General features: G+C 38.6%; 1 protein-coding gene across 3 annotated transcripts in view; it reads right to left on the minus strand.

Moving 5' to 3' along the window:
• The window catches only part of kif18a (kinesin family member 18A), a 103049-nt gene that overhangs the window by 48816 nt on the left and 35883 nt on the right, over positions 1–18350 (minus strand). For all 3 annotated transcript variants that reach the window (XM_072592715.1, XM_072592716.1, XM_072592717.1), the window contains exons 7-10: positions 15448–15624; positions 12705–12779; positions 12346–12458; positions 1694–1856 (exon numbers count right to left, since the gene is read on the minus strand). In XM_072592715.1, the coding sequence (XP_072448816.1) occupies positions 1694–1856; positions 12346–12458; positions 12705–12779; positions 15448–15624 (528 nt within the window). The remainder of the gene's footprint in view (positions 1–1693; positions 1857–12345; positions 12459–12704; positions 12780–15447; positions 15625–18350) is intronic.

The raw sequence follows: 18350 nt of genomic DNA on the forward strand, positions 1-18350 counted from the left end.
GTTCAAGTCTCACCTGATTCAGGTATGTCAATAACGAGTTTAAACAGGTGGATTAAAAATAATTACTTATATATGTATACCATAGGGGCTGGAGCGTACTTTTAACCGATTGAATAGCATTTTGTTTTGATTTTAATAAGGCTCCTTTAAAATTATTATCCAAGTTACAGCACCCTTATGGAACAATCTAATCTTGCTTTTATTTGATCTCTTTAAAAAAAAACACCTTAGATGTGTAGACATAAAGTCAGTGTAAGGGGAGAAACAATTGGAGTGGGAAGTATAAACAAACAAGCCTCCACCAAAGCATCCTGGAATTGGTATATTCTTCATAAATAAAGGTGGGGCCCTTTAATATAACCTGTTATCTCGGAGATCATTCACTTCATAAATGGCTCCCTCAGCCATACAAATAATCCTTCCACTGGTGACACAAAAGGATGGGAGAAGCAGTTTGTGTCTTCAAAAACATGCTGCGCCAAGGTGCTTATTATTAAAGATCCAGTTTGAGCTGTACTGGATGCAAGAGAAGCACCATGGTTCAGTCTTATTACATAGTTACTTTGTCATTGTAGCCATTCGATGTGCAAAACTAAAAACATATTAGTAAGAGATAAAAAAGGTTTTAAAGTCCTTAACTCCAACAAGAACATATGAAAATCAAAATAATATTTGCATCTGATGCATGCAGTGGAAAGTATAAAAAAGTAAACAGGGACACGTCAAAACAAAGAAAGCAGCTTCTACCTACTTCACAAAACAACTTTAATTAATGATAATCAATATAAAAGGACTAAAATAGACTATTATATTACAGCTGGATAAAACAAGATTTGTGTAGCCTGTTACACTATGTACTTAACCATATCAAAACTGAAATTTGTTCTTTTCCAACTTAATTGCAAGGTTTCACAAATTTAAATCCATTCTGCTGTATTTCAATACAGTGATCATAGCGTTACTGTGGTCTAACACATTCACTCGCAAAATATTTTGCTTTTGCAACACCCTTACTTTTTTCTGGAGTTACGGGTGCAAACAAGCATTGTGTGCATAGAAAACATTACATGTAAGGTCTGGATCATCCTTTGATGTCATTTTAATAAACGCTAGAAGAAAAACTTGGATTTAAACATCAAGCTTCATAGTGACTGTACATCCCAAATCACTTTACAGTCAATGAAGTAGTTTTAAACTTTTATTACTAATGCAACATGGAAAAAGTTGACATACAGTAAGCTCCCATAAACAGAAGTGTGAAAACAACTGGTTAATCAAGAGCTGATGTTGACTGATATTGGCGAGAAAACTGGGAATCATTTCCCTGCTCCTCTTTGAAATAGCGCCAGAGTTTTTTCACGTTCACCCGAGAGAACAGACAGATCCTCACATTAATGATTCTTTTGAAAGACTGAATCTCTGGAGGTGCAACGTTTCCTCAATACTCAAAAAACTGGACTGTCAGTTTATGCAATTGAGTTCATGTCCTGAAGTAGAGTGAACACACAACCTCTTGACAGAGGCAAAAGTGCTTTTCACTGAACCATAGTCAGTCAGTAGCAATAAGGAAGTGTTTTTCAGGGAACAATGAGTAACTCAAGTACAGAATTGGTTTAAAATAACTACAGAAACAAGGCAGCAAGCCGGTCAGTCAATTTTCCAACCCATGAAAAGTTAACTACCAAGAAATTACCTTTTCCATTGCATGGTCATAGGAAAACAGTTTGGCATATTGCTGGTGCCGTTTATAATAATATATTTTTAGTTCCAACTCTTTCAGTCTCAGCTCTAAATCTAAGCAGGTTACTCTGATTTTCTGTCGTTTGCTGAAGATATTTTCAAGGATACCTTCAAACCTGGAAAATAAAAAGACAACCATGTACGACATCATGCTGCCATTTGTTCTTTTTAATTGTTTCACTGAGGATTTGAAGTAAAGGATCAGTTGAATTCTGCAACTAATTTATTCCCAAGTACACCAAGTTCTTTATCAAGACTTTACATATTATGTCCAATGATGCTCATTTTCAGAATTTGCCTGAAATACTTGCAGCAATTCTTATAAGTTACAAAATGTGAAGAAAGAGATTTCAACTTGCATGTCAATGCTCTATCCTAACATCAACCATACAAAGAACACAAAATGGTGAGTCAAGACAGTGTTGTGTGTAAATAAAAGTGATGATGTGGGATAATTAGATGATATTTAGAATATAAAGAGCTGTTGTTGTCTGGAGAGTTGTTACTTTGGAATTACAAACTATTACAATCAGTAGTGCTGCTCCACTTCCACTAGGGGGACAGCATGTTTATAGAGCAACAGGTTTTGAAAGGCAGTTTCCACTCTAAATATAGAAAAGTTTAGGTGGAAAGTTGACAGGGAGCTTGCTTAGATACAACACTTAAAATCACAGAAATATGATTTCAGTAATAACAAGAGCACATAACCAAATTTACTTCAACAACAAATAAAATTAAATCATTAAAAAATAAAAGCAAAACAATGCAGACGATGAAAATCTGAAATAAAAGAAACAAAGTGCTGGAGAAACTCAGCAAGCCTGGCAACATCTTTGGAGGGAGAAAAACAGAATTCATGTTTGAAACAGAGGGAGAGTCATATTGGACTTAAAACGTGAGTACTGTTGGTCTCTCCACAGATGCTGCCAGAGCTAAGGAGATCCTTTAGCATTTTCTGTTTTTATTACAATATTTGAGAAGTTTCATTTTTGCAAAAGTTGCACGGCATCAAAGACTAAAATTTATGGCTCGTAGGAGATTTACTTTTCTCCACTGGAGAAGTTTCTGTCATCAAATAATTTCAACATTTGAGGAGAGGAGAAACAAGTGACTTCAGAATAAGCACAGTCAGTGTTCCATCCATCCTCCAAAGTTGACTTCAGATGGAGCACGGGAAAAAGCTGAGGTTGTAAGAGCTGTTCCCTTTAAGGTATTTCCAGTATTGGAGTCGATTTACTTGAATTCCAAGAGCAGCGATTAGTGTTTAATATGCTGCTACATTTTTTGGCATTTTGGGGGAAAAAAAATCAAAACAACAGCACTTTAAAAAAGGGAGGAAGACAGACAAAGGGCAGTGACCATGTAGACAGTGATTCAAAACAGAAAAAACCTAAACTGCTGTCTGACCCACCAGTAACATACACAACTGCTGCCTATTTTCAAAGTATCTCTGGACATCAGAGTTCGTTCTAAGAAAATAAACCACCACGAAATTCACAGCTGACCTTGGAGAAACCGGTGTGTGGGAGCTCACAGCGAGAGAGCAGTTAAGTGGCTTTTAAAGTACAACCTTATTGGTTTTCTTTTGTGAATCTACAATAGCGAGAAGAGAGAGGAGTTTTTGATTATATGTTGTTATTGTGACCTGTCTCTTGATTAAACTTTAAAAATATTAAACATAGGTACTAAGCTAGCCCTGGAACAGTGTTTTTAGAGCAGTAAGATTGTGCTATTTGCTGCACCTGTAGATTGTTAAGGTGCAAAGATGTGATATGCTTTTCCTGTTGATGCTGGACATTAGGGAGAGTTTCCAGGTTACTGATGATTATGTCGGCAGGAAGTGTGTTTGGTTGCGAAACTTATGGGATTGCATGGATTGGTTAGAGTGGCAGTTAGAAGCAATGAGGAATTTACAGGAGCTGAGGTTGTGATGGATAGCAGTTGCAGGGAAGGAGACAAACTGAATATACAGTCAAGTAGATGCGTAACGTCCAGGAAAGGGAGGAGAGGGAGGCATGTAGTACAGGAGTTCAAGGCATGTAGTACAAGATTCTGGTACTAAGATTGGCTGAAGTGAAACAAGGGGAATGCCAGGTCCCAAGCAATTGATTGTGATAGAGGACTCTTTAGTTGGAGGCCCAGACAATTCTGCAGCTGACAACGGGACATCAGAACAGTGTGTTGCCTCCCTAAAGCCAGGATCAAAGATAACTCTGAGATAGTACATTATATTCTTACAGGGAAGCAGGCCTAGCAGGAGGTCGTTGTAAGGAGGGAAAAGGATGAGACTCTGAGGAGAGAACACAGGAAGTTAGACAGAAATTTAAGAAGTAGGTCCTCAAGGATAATAATCTCTCTTACTCCCAGTGTCTTCAGCTAGTAAGGGTAGGAATAGGAGGATAGAGCAGATGATTGTGTGGCTGAGGAGCAGGATCATTGGAATATCTTCTGGGGTAGAAGTGACCTGTGTAAGAAGGATGGATTGCACCTGAAATGGAAGGGGAACAACATACTGGTGGGGAGATTTGCCAGAGCTGCTTGTGAGGATTTAAACCTGTAAAGGGGAGGGGGGTGCGGGGTGGTGGTGGTGGTGGGATGCAGGGAGATAGTGAGGAAAGTGATCAGTTTGAAATTGGTACAGTCAGGAAAAAGAGTAAGTCAAACAGATCGGGCAGGCAGGAACGAGGTAGAGAATGAGGTAGGATTGCTATCACAACAAAGATGTGGCTAAGGGATGGACAGGACTGGCAGCTTAAGGTTTCGGGGTATCGATGCTATCACGAAGAATCAAAAAGGGGGACGAGAGAGGAGGGGGACTAGCATTTTCGATTAGGCATAACAATATGGCTGTGTTTGGGGGGGGCGGGGGGGAAAAGATATTTCTGGGAATACATCCAGGGAAGCTGTTTGGGTGGAACTGAAAAATAAGAAAGGGGTGATTATGTTATTGGGATTGTGGGAGCTGGCACGGCCCTTGAGAGGCACAGTGTACTGAAAAATTTAAAAATGTAACATTTGTTGAAACAAATAGCTGCAGCTGCATTGCCATTGTACAAAAATTCAAATTTGGCAAGTTTAAATTATGCCCCAGATAGCAAAGTTCAATTGAAATTGAATTTTACTGTTTTGTATGACATCAAACCAATGAAATAATCTGATGTTTTGGCGGATAAAAATGGATGCTTTGAAGAGTTAGGGGGAGAACAGCAAAGAATAGCCAAGCAAGCAACAACTGCCAAGCTCTTTGAAAGGTATCTGTCTATAAATAAAATGTGCGGCAGAAGACTGAAGAAAAGACAACCCAGGAAAATCTACGAAGGAGAATGGACACAGCTGGCTGACTTTAAGATGTGATTTTTTTTTGTAAATCTGAACCATGGTTTTTATTGGACCAGTGAGCAGCCAACCAAGGAACAACTGCCAGCAGAATAGCTCTCTGAAATTTACCTGTCCAAAAGAAATTTGTGCAGCAGAACCCCAAAGCCGACCTATAAAAAAAAATCTACAGAGAAAGTTTGACATCTGAAGATGATAGCTGGTTTTGAAATTGATTTGCCGTAAATTTAAGATGTACTTTATTGGACCAGTATTTTGGAGTGGGAGGTAAAAGATAGGTTTAAGAGAAACGAGTTGTAAAGAGTTATCGAATGTTCTCTTTTGGACTTTGAGAATAAAACTGTTAAATTTTTCTGTAAATAGTGATATTTCCGATAGTTCTTTGCCACTCAAAATTTTTATAGATTAGATTACGGTGCAAGGTGAGCTTTTCTGTGTGTCTGGTTTAAATTAACAGAGGGATTTACCCTTTGTCATAACATACTTGTATCATCGGTAACCACAGGCAAGGTGCCAGAAGAGTGGAGGTTGCCTAATGTGATGCCATTATTTAAGGAAAAGTGGTAAGGCAAAACCAGGGAACTATAGACCAGTAAGCCTGATATTTGTGATGGGGAAGTTGTTGGAAGGAATCCTGAGGGACAGGATTGACACAAATTTGGAAAGGCAAGGGCTGATGAGGGAGAGTCAACATGGCTTTGGGCATAGGAAATCATGTCTCACAACCTTGACTGAATTTTTTTTGAAGTATTGATGAGGGAAGAATGGCGGACGTGATCTACATGGACTTCAGTAAGGCTATCAACAAAGGTTCCTCAAGATAGATTGGTTAGCAAGGTTAGATCACAGGGAATATAGAGAGAAGTAGCTATTTGGATACACAACTGGCTCGAAGGTAGAAGACAGATGGTGTTGGTGGAAGGTTGCGTTTCAGAATGGAGGCCTGTGACTAGCGGTGTGCCATAAGCATTCGTTCTGGCTCTACTAATTTTTGTCTTTTATATAAATGATTTGAATGTGAACATAGGAGACATGGCTAACAAGTTTGCATACATCATGAAAATTGGAGGTGTCGTGGACAGTGAAGGTTACCTCAGAGTACAACGGGATCTTGATCAGATCAGCCAGAGGCTGAGGAGTGGCAGATGGAGGTTAATTGAGATTGATGTGACGTGCTGCATTTTGGAAAGGCAAATCAGGGCAGGACTTTCTTAATGGTAAGGAGCTGGGGAGTGTTACTGAACAATGAGACCTTGAAGTGCATGTTTATAGGTCCTTGAAAGCAAAGTCACAGGTAGAGAGGATAGTGAAGATAACTTTTGGTATTCTTGCCTTTTTTGGTCAGTGCATAGAGTATGAATTGGGAGGTCATGTGGCGCCTGTACAGGACATTGGTTCGGCCACTATTGGCATACTGCATGCAATTCTGGTCTCCTGCTATAGGAAGGGTGTTGTGAAACTTGAAAGGGTTCAAGAAAGATTTACAAGGATGTAGTCTGGGTTGGAGGGTTTGACCTACATGGAGAGGCTGAATAGGCTGGGACTATTTTCCCTGGAGCATCAGAGGCTGAGGGGTGACCTTATTGATGTTTATAAAATCATGAGGGGTATTAGTTTAAGATGAGAGGGGAATGATTTAAAAAGGGACAACATTTTCAAGCAGACAATGGTGCATATATGGAATAAACTGCCAGAGGAAGTGGTGGAAGCTGATCCAATTCCGACATTTAAGGAGCATCTGGATGTATATATGAATACGATGAGTTTAGAGAAATATGGACCAAATGCTGGCAAATGGGACTAGATTTATTTGAAATGGCTAGTTAGCGTGAATGAGTTGGTCGAAAGGATCTCTTTCTGTGTTGTATACCTCTATGACTACCTGCAATATTTGCAATCAATTATGCAAATCAAGATCTAATATAATGTCACACAAGATGACAACCTGGACTGAAAAGTAGTTTTTCTCAATTTTAAGTTTTTAATTGAATTTTAGAATTTCTTTCATTTGCTGAACATTCACATGTTGAGTGATAGGGGAATTCATTTTAAGAGATTTGCCATATCATTACATTAAATTCTGGCACTTACTTCTGCACGGAGTTAGTAAACACATTGTGTGAACAAAGGCGAAAAGGAAATTCTGTGTCCAGACTGAGTATGTTGCAAAGGGACTGAATATAAATTCGTTGAATAGCTTAAGGGTTACCCACCATGCTTGTCTTCAACTAAAACATGGTTAAAACCAATTTTGTATTAACTTCGTTGTTGTGGTTCTGTTCGCCGAGCTGGGAATTTGCGTTGCAGACGTTTCGTCCCCTGTCTTGGTGACATCCTCAGTGCTTGGGAGCCTCCTTTGAAGCGCTTCTGTGATCTTTCCTCGGCCATTTGTAGTGGTTTGAATCTGCTGCTTCCAGTTGTCAGTTCCAGCTGTCCGCTGCAGTGGTCGGTATATTGGGTCCAGGTCGATGTGCTTATTGATTGAATCTGTGGATGAGTGCCATGCCTTTAGGAATTCCCTGGCTGTTCTCTGTTTGGCTTGTCCTATAATAGTAGTGTTGTCCCAGTCGAATTCATGTTGCTTGTCATCTGCGTGTGTGGCTACTAAGGATAGCTGGTCGTGGCCACGAAACTAACAACCAGAAGGCGGCAGATTCAAACCACTACAAATGCCGGAGGAAAGATCATAGAAGCGCTTCACAGGAGGCTCCCAAGCACTGAGGATGTCACCTAGACAGGGGACGAAACGTCTGCAACACAAATTCCCAGCTCGGCGAACAGAACCATAACAACAAGCACCCGAGCTACAAATCTTCTCACAAACTTTGTATTAACTTCACCTGGAAGACCAAAATATGAAGACATTTTACTTTAAATTGACGTAGTTGTTTTGGACTTCAAGGTTTTTGACAGGGTCTTGCATGGGAGACCAATACAGAAGGTAAGAGCACATGGAATTAAATGGAAATTTGGCTATTTGGATCCAGAATTGAATTATTGGCAGGAAGCAGAGAGTGATGGTCAAGGGATATTTGTGTGACTGGAAGACAGTGTCCAGTGGGGCTCTGCATGCATCAGTGTTGAGGTCCTCACTATTTGTGTAATATATAAATGATAAGGACCCGATTGTCAGAAGGTTGATCAATAAGCTCATGGATTATTCAAAAATTGGTGGAGTGATAAATACTGAAGAGGACAGTCCTTTATTACAGGAGGATATAGAGGAGTCAGATGGGCTGATCAGTGGCAAATAGAATGCAATATGCCAAGTAATGCACTTGGACAGAACAAACAAGATAAGAGAATACATGATGGAACAGTAGGACCCTATGTAGTATCAAGAATCAGAGCAGTCTTGGCGTGCATGTTGACTGGTCCCTTAAGGTAGGGGAAATGGGAAGATAAGTAATTAAGGCAGCAAATGGGATACTTGCCTTTGTTAGCCAAGACGGAGATTTTAGTAGCAGGGAGGTTATGCTGGGACAGTATAAAACATCGGTTAAGCAACATTGGTTAGAATACTGTGTGCAGCTCTGGAATTCACATTATAGGAGAAATGTCATTGCACTGGGAGGAGGTACCAGAGAAGATTTACCAGGATATTGCCTGGGTTGGAAGTTTTAGTTATGAAGAGACCTTGGATAGACTGAGGTTATCTTCTTAGGAAGAGAGAAGACGGAGTGGGTACATGGTCGAGATGCATAAAATTATAAAGGGGCATGAATAGACTAGACACGGAGGTACTTTACCTTCGTGGAAGGATCTATGACCAGGAGACAGCATGTTTAGAGGTACGAGGATTTCTTTTTCCACTCGGAGTAAAAGCTAACTGCCTATAAAGGTGGTAAAGAGAGCAACCCTTATAACATTTAAGGAGTATTTAGATGTGCACTTGCTTTGCCAAGGCATACAAGGCTATTGGCCAAGTGCTGGAAAATAGTATTAGAATACTTTGGTGCTTGTTTTTTTTTTAAAAACAGGTGCAGATATGCAGACATGAGCTGAAGGGCCTTTTTTGTGCTTTTGACCTGTCTGACACAGATTTATTCTGATGTTTGGCACATAAAATAGCATCAACTGTTTAAAAAAGTTAAAGACGTGACTATACTCTGGAATCTCACACTGACGTACATGGCCTGTTGTAGACTCTTAAAATATTGATACACAAGAGACATTTACATCTCAGAACTACTGTGTGTTCCAACTACTGATGTAAGAGACTTCTGAGAAGACCCATAAATACTTCAAATTTTCTACTGTTGCTGCCAAAGCTATACTGTTTTTTTAAAAACAGTTCAGGACTTCGTTTACTGGCAGCAAATTACCATAAATTATTTACAAGTTTGCATATAAAAATTATGTTGCTTTAAACAATTCCACATCAATCTGTTTATTATTCACCAACAAAAAGGAATTTTCTTAGTCTGCTTAGACTTTTACCATAATATATCAATTACTGAAATTCACAAACCTAATTTTGTTGTACAATATGAGCAAGAGAATGTTTTGACAAATTATAAAATTGCATTGTACTGCCACAATTTCAGAGTTCTTACAGCTATTTTGACATGCAATATAGAACAGTTTTAAATAAGATGCTATATATACACTCAACAATGCAGTTGACAATATTTGCTAGACGTGTCCATCAAAAATACACTGAAAAACATCCAAACTATAATCTAACCTAAATCATTGCTCCTAAAACAAGTTATTAGGAAAGAATATTTGTCTAACTAAATGCACATTCAGATGATGTAGCTATTGTTGGTTTGATTTTTACAGGGAAAATAATTAAAAAGTCAGATGTAGGGCTGACAATTGCAATGTTTAGCTCTAATCGAGATTCCTTGGTTAAGGAAGCAGACTGTGCCCACTTACAAATTGACTAGGTCAACATCAAGCATTGAATTGAAATGCGATCGAAGTGCGAGGCAATAACCACCTTCAAAAACAATCTCACTATCACCATCTGCCTTTGATTTTCAAAACAACTTGTATATATGTATCACTAACACAAAATATCTGAAGTCTTTATCACCAAATCTATCACCACCAATATTCTGGGGTCCCAACTGAAAAGAGACTGACTAGGCACATGGCTAAAAGGGATGGTCAGAAGCTGAATATTTTGTACAAGTTCTATTCCAGATTTCTCAAGGCCACCGTGTACAAAAGTGTAATTAATTATGATGTCTAATCAATGTTTTAATACAGGAAACACATTGACCAACTTGTGCAGTGTGCAGTCTCATCAACAGAAATGTGACAATTACTAGGGCAATTTTGTTTGGGGATTTTTTTCCCCATATTAAATATTGATCAGGAAAATAGGGGAATTTTGTACTTTATTCAAAATGGTGCCATCGGGTGGCAATTTCTTTTCCTAAGAACAAATATGGAGTGGGGAATAAAAGTGGGAAGGACTTCTGGTCAGGAAAGTGTCAAATGTTTGACCATAATTATATATTCATGCATGTAAAATGACAAATTTTATTAAGACATTCTAAAACCTGCCAGAATCTCTTCTGGGTTCCAACACCATATTAAAAGTACAACCAGGCAGCATTGCACTCTTACTCACACAGGTGCGTCAATTAACCTCTCCTCATCATTCTCATTCATTTTAAATGTATCACAGATCAGACAAAAGGTGGCACTACATTTTAGAAATGCCTCTTTGGAGGTTGTCCTGAAGGTTGTCCAGGAGAGAAGGGAACTTTTTCCCCTAAAGATGGGAACAAGAAGCCATCTCAACTGTCAAAAGCAGCCTAGGCAGAAGTGGTTGTGGAGGTCAGTGCCCATGGATGGCCTTAGAAAGTCTGGCTCGAGTACTATACAAAAACAAGTGATCTGCTTATTTTGTCAGGGTAGCATTGTTGATTTATTACTTCCTGCCCCTATAAATGAGAATTAGCATCGCAAAACATTACTCGTAAGGTTGGAGGTCAGACAAATCAATCAGATACCTTATCTGGAACCAATGTCTATCACTTGATTGCAGCTATCAAGGTAGCACTACTAACACTATAGTGGTATTGCTTCTGTAACATTCACTAGGGGCAACACTTCAAACAAAGTGAGCTACAATACTCAGCAGCTCACACACCGTCAGGTACTGATATCTTGTTATAAGTTAGGAAATGTACATATCGGATAGTCTTTCACCAAAGATTAGCACGGGGCAAGACATAACACAAGATGGCTTTTTGAGTTCAACCCCACTTTATGTTTGAACAAAGTAGTAGCTTGGTAAATAAGGAACCAAATAACTAAAGATGACAAGGGAGTGCTCATAGTGGTAAAGGACAGACAAGAGTTGTAAACTGGATTGTAAATTAAACAATGTGTTTACAGTGTGCAAATATCATGACTTCCTTGTCTTTTGCTCTGGGCACCCTCACTACTTGTTCCACTTGATTTTTTTTTATGCTTTTGACATAGGAGAAGAAGCAATTTCATGTCATGGTGCTAGGGTAAAATAAAAGGATTCCTATTTTTCTTAGGGATGTTTTTCCATCACTGCTAAGCATCTGCTTGGCTTCTGTGGAGATTTTGGAAGTGCCACTAATTTCTGGAACCTCTTTGAGCCTGGGTATTACAGGGTCACAAGACATATGGCTTGCACTCTCCCCTGGGAGTTTATTCTGAAAGCCAGGGTGAGATCTTGGGGGTGGAGATTGGCTTATTCTCTGTTCACAGAAAATAGGCATGCCCATGCAGCAATTATTCCTTTAACTAATGAACAAGTTATTAATGAGTGAGGAGAGGTCAGATGAACATTATTCTGATGACAAGCATAATGCCCCATGGTATATCATCTTTACCTGTCTTATTCAGTTTCATTGGCTATTCTTGACATAACTGAAATCTAATTCAACACATTTGTTAAATTTTAACTCAAGTATAAACAATATAATTTTGAAAATACAAACTATTGATATAATAGCAAGATAAAACAAGCTTTCACAGTAGAAAAGACAGCCATTATTATTTTAACATTGAATTTGATAGCTAAACAAACTCTGAAGCCATTGATTTTAACTGTTACAGCTGTACAGGGACAAAAAGATCAAAGACAAAAAGGACATGGAGAAGAAGTCTGTCAACCAATAATTAAGCACCTTACAGCAACATAAATCATGTATCACTTCTGCAAATAAAATATTATTCCACTATTCTGCACGAAGAGTTAAAAAAAAAGCAATTTCTCCAAAAAAATGTGCCTTTGGTTCTGAAACAAAAAAAAAATCAGTTTTTAGGATTTACCTTATTATTTCATTTTCCTTTGAATTTGGAACAAAATTAACGTTTCTTCCATGGTTAAGAAACAACATCTTTTCACTCTCATAAGCTTTCAACTTCTCTTTGAGCTCCATAATCTGTGGAATAGAAAAAGCAAGACAGATCTGAGTTCCTGAACTAAATTATCATTTTGAATAAGCTGTCCATACCTTTGTTGACTTAGGACTTGACTTCTCCAAAGCCCTCTTTAACTGAAACATAGTGAAGTAAACAAGTTTTCCAGTATTATAAAAATATATTTTATCTCCATAAAACATATTTTGACGAGTGTTTTGCTATAGTGGTAGACAAATGTTTGTTGTTCTAACATAGTGACTATTTACCTCTTTCCTTTGCTCCTCACAAATCTTTGCATATTTTCCCACATGGTTATTCAGATTCAAAATATTACTCTTTACCTGCAGAAGTGACAAGAAAGTAGGATAATTACAACAAAACAAATTAATACAAAACTTATGCCATGTAAAATATCAGATATAAAAAAATTTGTTCATATTTTACAAATGACAATTTCTAGTTAGCAATGTCTGCAGAGACAAAGAAAGATGGCAGTCCTGGAATCTGAGAATCTTCTGCTTGGTTTTACATCCCTACGACATATAAAATAGTACGGTACACCTTCAATTATGACCAGATTGAAAATGATTCATAGGAATACACAAGGTAAAGTCTTGCATTTCACTTACACAGCATGCTTAACTAAATTACAATAAATTTTTGTATTAAATTTTAAAAAGTTAAGTGGAATTATAAGTATTTTAATTTAATGTGGCAAAATACACAGCATAGTGCACATACACATGAATCAAACATATGAAAAGATTGAAATTATACCAATAAAATCCAAACAAGATAGTCGACAGCCAAATTTATTTGGACCTATCTTACAGCAAAAATACACATTCCTTTGTTAAAAATCAAAGAACACTAGGTTATAGTCCAACAGATTTAATTGAAAGCACTAGCTTTTGGAGCGCCGCTCCTTCATCAGGTGGTTGTGCTTCCAAAGTCCTGATCAAGGTGTTTAATTCACGGGTGTGTTCTTGGGTCAGATCAGCCAGTAGTTGCTTGTAGTGTTCCTGGTTGTTCAGTTGTCGGTATACTTCCTTGCAGTAGTCTGTTCTATTCTGAATGACAATGTCATCAAACCAGCAGATAAAGGAGGAGCCAATGTCGTGACTGGTTTTGAGAGCCTGGATGGCGTTGCGTTGTGAATGGGTGATATTTTGCACTACCTTGTGGGTACGGCTGATGAATATATATATTCATGATGAATATATTAATTTATATATTTCCTGACGGTTTGAGCATACATGCCAAGCCCAGGGCAGCGGCCCTCCGGTGGGGTCCAAGTTGACACCTCCTTCGGTCGCTCCTCTACAGATCCCGGTGATGACTGTTCCAGTTCATCAGTGGGTTCATTGGGATCACCGCTGGCACCTTGAAAGAATTCCCGGAGTCTCATTCGTCTGATGAACTCCTCAGTGTCTACTGCAAGAACCAATTTGGTGGTGGGGCAGAAGTTGCGACCCTTGCCCAGGACTTCAATCTCTTCTGGTTGAAGGGTGTGGTCTGATAAGTTGATAATAGACTTCCCTGCAGTGATAATGTTATTTACTGTGGTGCCAGGGTGGGCTTTGCTATTACTGGTGAGAATTCCAAGTTTCTCCAGTTATTTGTTTTTGGTGTGCATGTAAGTGGTGTAGTTTTGTCGCCTTGTCTGTTTGGCAATGTCATGTAATTGTCCTGCTGTATCCTGAGCGCAGGATGAGAGTGTGGACTCCATCTGAATTTCAAGGTTGTGGCACCTGCTGTAGAGTTGGTGCACGAGATGACTGAAGAGTTTGCGAGAGGTGCGGTGGCAAAGTCTCTCTGCGTAGTCTGTGTTGCAGGTTGACTAGAGTGGGTTCATGATCCGTAATCCTTTTGGGATCTTTCCTGCTTGCCTGCATTTCTGTAGCAACTTGATGTCTGTGTCGATACGTATGATCTTCTTGGAGATCCTCTCCACTTAAGACGGCAGTTAGTGGTGTCGATAGTAGTCATGATTTGGAGATGCCGGTGTTGGACTAGCTTTCGGAGTGTCGCTCCTTCATCAGGTGGTAGTCCACAACCACCTGATGAAGGAGCACTGCTCCGAAAGCTGGTGCTTCCAATTAAACCTGTTGGACTATAATCTGGTGTTGTGTGATTTTTAATATTGTACATCCCAGTCCAACACTGGCATCTCCAAAGCATTCCTTTGTAGTTTTGTTTCAACTTTTCATTTCTAATGGTTTTATAGGCCGCATTTGTAATGCCATAAACATTCACACATTAAATTCTCCTGCCAGTGATGGTTCTCTAACTCCCCAGTTTTGTATTTCCTAGCTCCTCAGCCTCTACAATAGAAATATATCATGGCAGCAGACCTTTCGGTCCAAGTCGTCCATGCCAGTCAAGTTTCCTAAACTGAACTAGTCCCATTTGTCTGCATTTGGCCTAAATCTCTCTAAAGTTTTCCTATCAATAAACTGGTCCAAATGTCTTTTATATGTTATAATTGTATCCACCTCAACCATTTCCTTTGGGAGTGCATTGCATACACTCACCATCCTCCATGTGAACATGTTGCCCCTCAGGTCCCTTTTAAACCTATGCCCTCTAATTTTGGATTCCCATACCCTCGCAAAAAACACTTTGGCTATTCAGCTTATCTATGCTCTTCATAATTTTATAAAATTCTAAAAGGTCACCCCCTCAGCTTCCTCGCTCCAGGGAAACAAGTGTCTATCCAGCCTCCATATAATTCAAGCTCTCTTGTCCTGGCAGCATCCTTGTAAATTTTCCACTCCCACGTCATTTCAAACCATTTTAAAATGTTCTTATAGCTTAAAAAAACACACACACACGGACAAAATATAAGGAATGACAAAGTGCAACTTTAAAACAGTACTGTATCAAAATCTTGATCTAGGTTTCTCTTTTTCATAATTGAGCTTCACATGAATACAGTGGCTTTTAATCATGTGCTATGCTATTGGAGATCAACCAATAAATATTTAAACATACAAAATAAAAACCTACTGAAGATTTGATGTATTTTGCTCTATTGGCATACTTCAGGGTGTTATATGTGTCATCATAAGACAAAGAGGATGGGCTGACAGCAGCTATCATAATTGTCTGGCAATTTCCACCCAGGGAATCCTTCAACAGGCGTGTTAGCTTACTGTTTCTGTAGGGAATGTGCTGGGTTTTCCTCTGGAAGATAAAAACAAAGTCACTTAACAAAAATTTCTATTCATATTAAACATAGCCTTTTGCTGAAAATACAGCTAATTCCACATGAAAATATTAGCAGCTTAAATCTGTCAATATTTTGTCAAAATTTTTGAACTTTATAGAACCTGGTGAAATTAAAATTGACAAGTCTGCAAAGTAAACAGCAACAAGTATTACTTGGGAGAGTCTGAGACTAACCTGGAGCTTTAAAAAGTACCTTTAAATTTGAAGTATTGAGTTAAAGAGGAATCGATTTTTTTCCTTTGACATAGGTAGTTGTAATGGGATTAAAATGCAACTGGTGTTCACCAGGCAGTAACAATTTTTTTTTTAAACAAATTTGATGTGCTGGAACTGCAACTGCAACTTGGCAAGGATATAACAATTGCATTTTAGAGAGAATAGTTAAAACAGGGTAGTGAATGGAACTTTTGGCCCTCAATAATAGGGTATAGGCTCAAATGTACTACATAACTTGGACAAATAATGTAAGTTGCCATTCTTCGTATTTATTGAGCAAGTGATTTAGAATGAAGTATTTAGTTTGGCCACATCTGGAATACTGCATAGAGTTCTGGTCTCCACACCACCAGAACAATGTGGAGGCTTTGGAGGGGGCACAGAAAAGGTTTACCATGTTGCCTCATATGGAAGGTATTAGCTATGAGGAGAAATAAGACAAATTCATTTTCACTTGGAACATCAGACGTTAAGGGACAACCTGATTGAGGTTTACAAACTAGAGGGATTATGGATAGAACATATAGACGGAACCTTTTTCCCAGACTGGAAATGTCAATTACTATGGGATAAAGGGATAACTTTAAATAAGTTTTCTTTTAAAAACACAGAGGCTGGTAACCGCTTGGAATATGCTGCCAGAGGATGTTGTAGAAGCAGATACCATAGCAACATTTAAGAGGCACCTTGACTTACACAGATTGGTGGGGAACAGAGGGATATGGACTGTATGGAGGTAAAATGATTTTAGGTGAGAAAAGGCATAATGAGTCAGCACAGTCCTGTGGGCAAAGGGGCCAGTTACTGTGCTGCACTGTTCTTTGCTTCACAGAGTCTCTGTCTGATGTTGCAGAAAATTTACAGGATCGTAAGAGATTATTTGATGAGAAGTCAGTGACTCTCACAGCTCCTTGATTAACATTCATGTTTCCAACCAACAGCATCAGATATAATTTCTGTTACAGATAACAGTGACTACAATATAAAAACTAATTCATTAAATTCATAAGATTTGTTTAGGGATGCCATACACCTACAGAAATATGACGTGTTGCACAACATGGTTGACTACCCTCAAATGTTGTGGAAAGCTTCTGACAGAAATACTGTGTTTTACAGCACAGGTGTATGCGGCATGGTATGAAGAATGACAACATACGCAAAAATACGAAAGATAGCTTATTCATGGCCAATCTAGAAAAAACATGCCAAGTTTTGATTTAGCTCATTGCAAAGATGCTTGTTTTGAAGTCATCAGGAAAGCGATGGAAGGAGCCATCAACGCCTCTACGCAAAACTTCTCATCAAAATATTGTTTGAGGTTATTGGAGGCCAATCATTGTCACCCAAGAAAATTGCTGCAGAAATTACTCAAGGAGCCATGCTTGACTGAGCCATTTTAAGTTACTTCATGAATGACCTTCTTTCAATGGTAAAGCCAGGAAGGAGGCTACTAAAATATACTGGAGTTCAGCTATATTTGCAATGCTTACCAAACAGTTCATACCAGCCGACTATGTTCAGGATAACATCCAGGATGAACTAACAAATGGCAGGCAAAACTTGGATTATTGAAAAGTTAGGCAATGATCATCAACAGCAGAAAACACAAAAGCATCACTGAATACCACTGACCAAAACCTGAAAACAGAGTTTAACCACACATCCACAAAAGCAGACAAAATACTTGATCAGTGACTCACTTCTTCACACCTTAAAGCCTCTGAAGCACAAATCAGAAATGCAGCGTTCACAGTTAACTATGCTAAAGTACCTATTCGAGACGGCTCAGGGAATCCCTGGTGGATTTGACCTGTAGCCTCTCTTGGTTCGTCCAGAGATTGTACTCGATGGTAATCTGGAATATAAACTCGTACAGACAGTTTAGTTTAAATCATTACCTTTCTTTACCAATGGCATCAATGTTACACTATAACATAGATACCTACAAGCAAGGCCTGAGCTAAGGTTCTAAAATATACTAGAGTTTAGCAGAGTAGCTCCCAAGAGCTCTCTCAGGCTACTCCTGTTATTATTGCAAACAAGCTATCTTTATACAGAAATTGGTATTAAAAAGTTACAAAAACACCACGTTCTTAATCAGATAAGCAGCAATAAATGGCAAAAGTTCTCAACTGTTTGTGCCTACACCCAAGGCACAGCCCCAGCATGTAAGCCTCATCGTTGGTAGTTATCCTTCAGCTGGATAGATCTGAGCTCTGTCTAACCAATGTCACCTTCTTGACCTATGAAACTTATTTAACGCCCAATTCAATAATAAAGCTTTCCTTCTTTCAATACCTGTGTCAACACTCTTGAACTTGAGAGAAAGTCATTATGCAAGTGTACATTGCTCATAACCAAATGTCATCGAATCCAAAAATCAAAAGTTCTTTTACCTAAACTGATTAAAGTTTTACTTTGTAGAACAGTGTTGGAATATTTCAGAGAGAAAAAAAATTGCC

The sequence above is a fragment of the Chiloscyllium punctatum genome, chromosome 22, assembly GCF_047496795.1.
Source record: "Chiloscyllium punctatum isolate Juve2018m chromosome 22, sChiPun1.3, whole genome shotgun sequence".
NCBI lineage: Eukaryota > Metazoa > Chordata > Chondrichthyes > Orectolobiformes > Hemiscylliidae > Chiloscyllium > Chiloscyllium punctatum.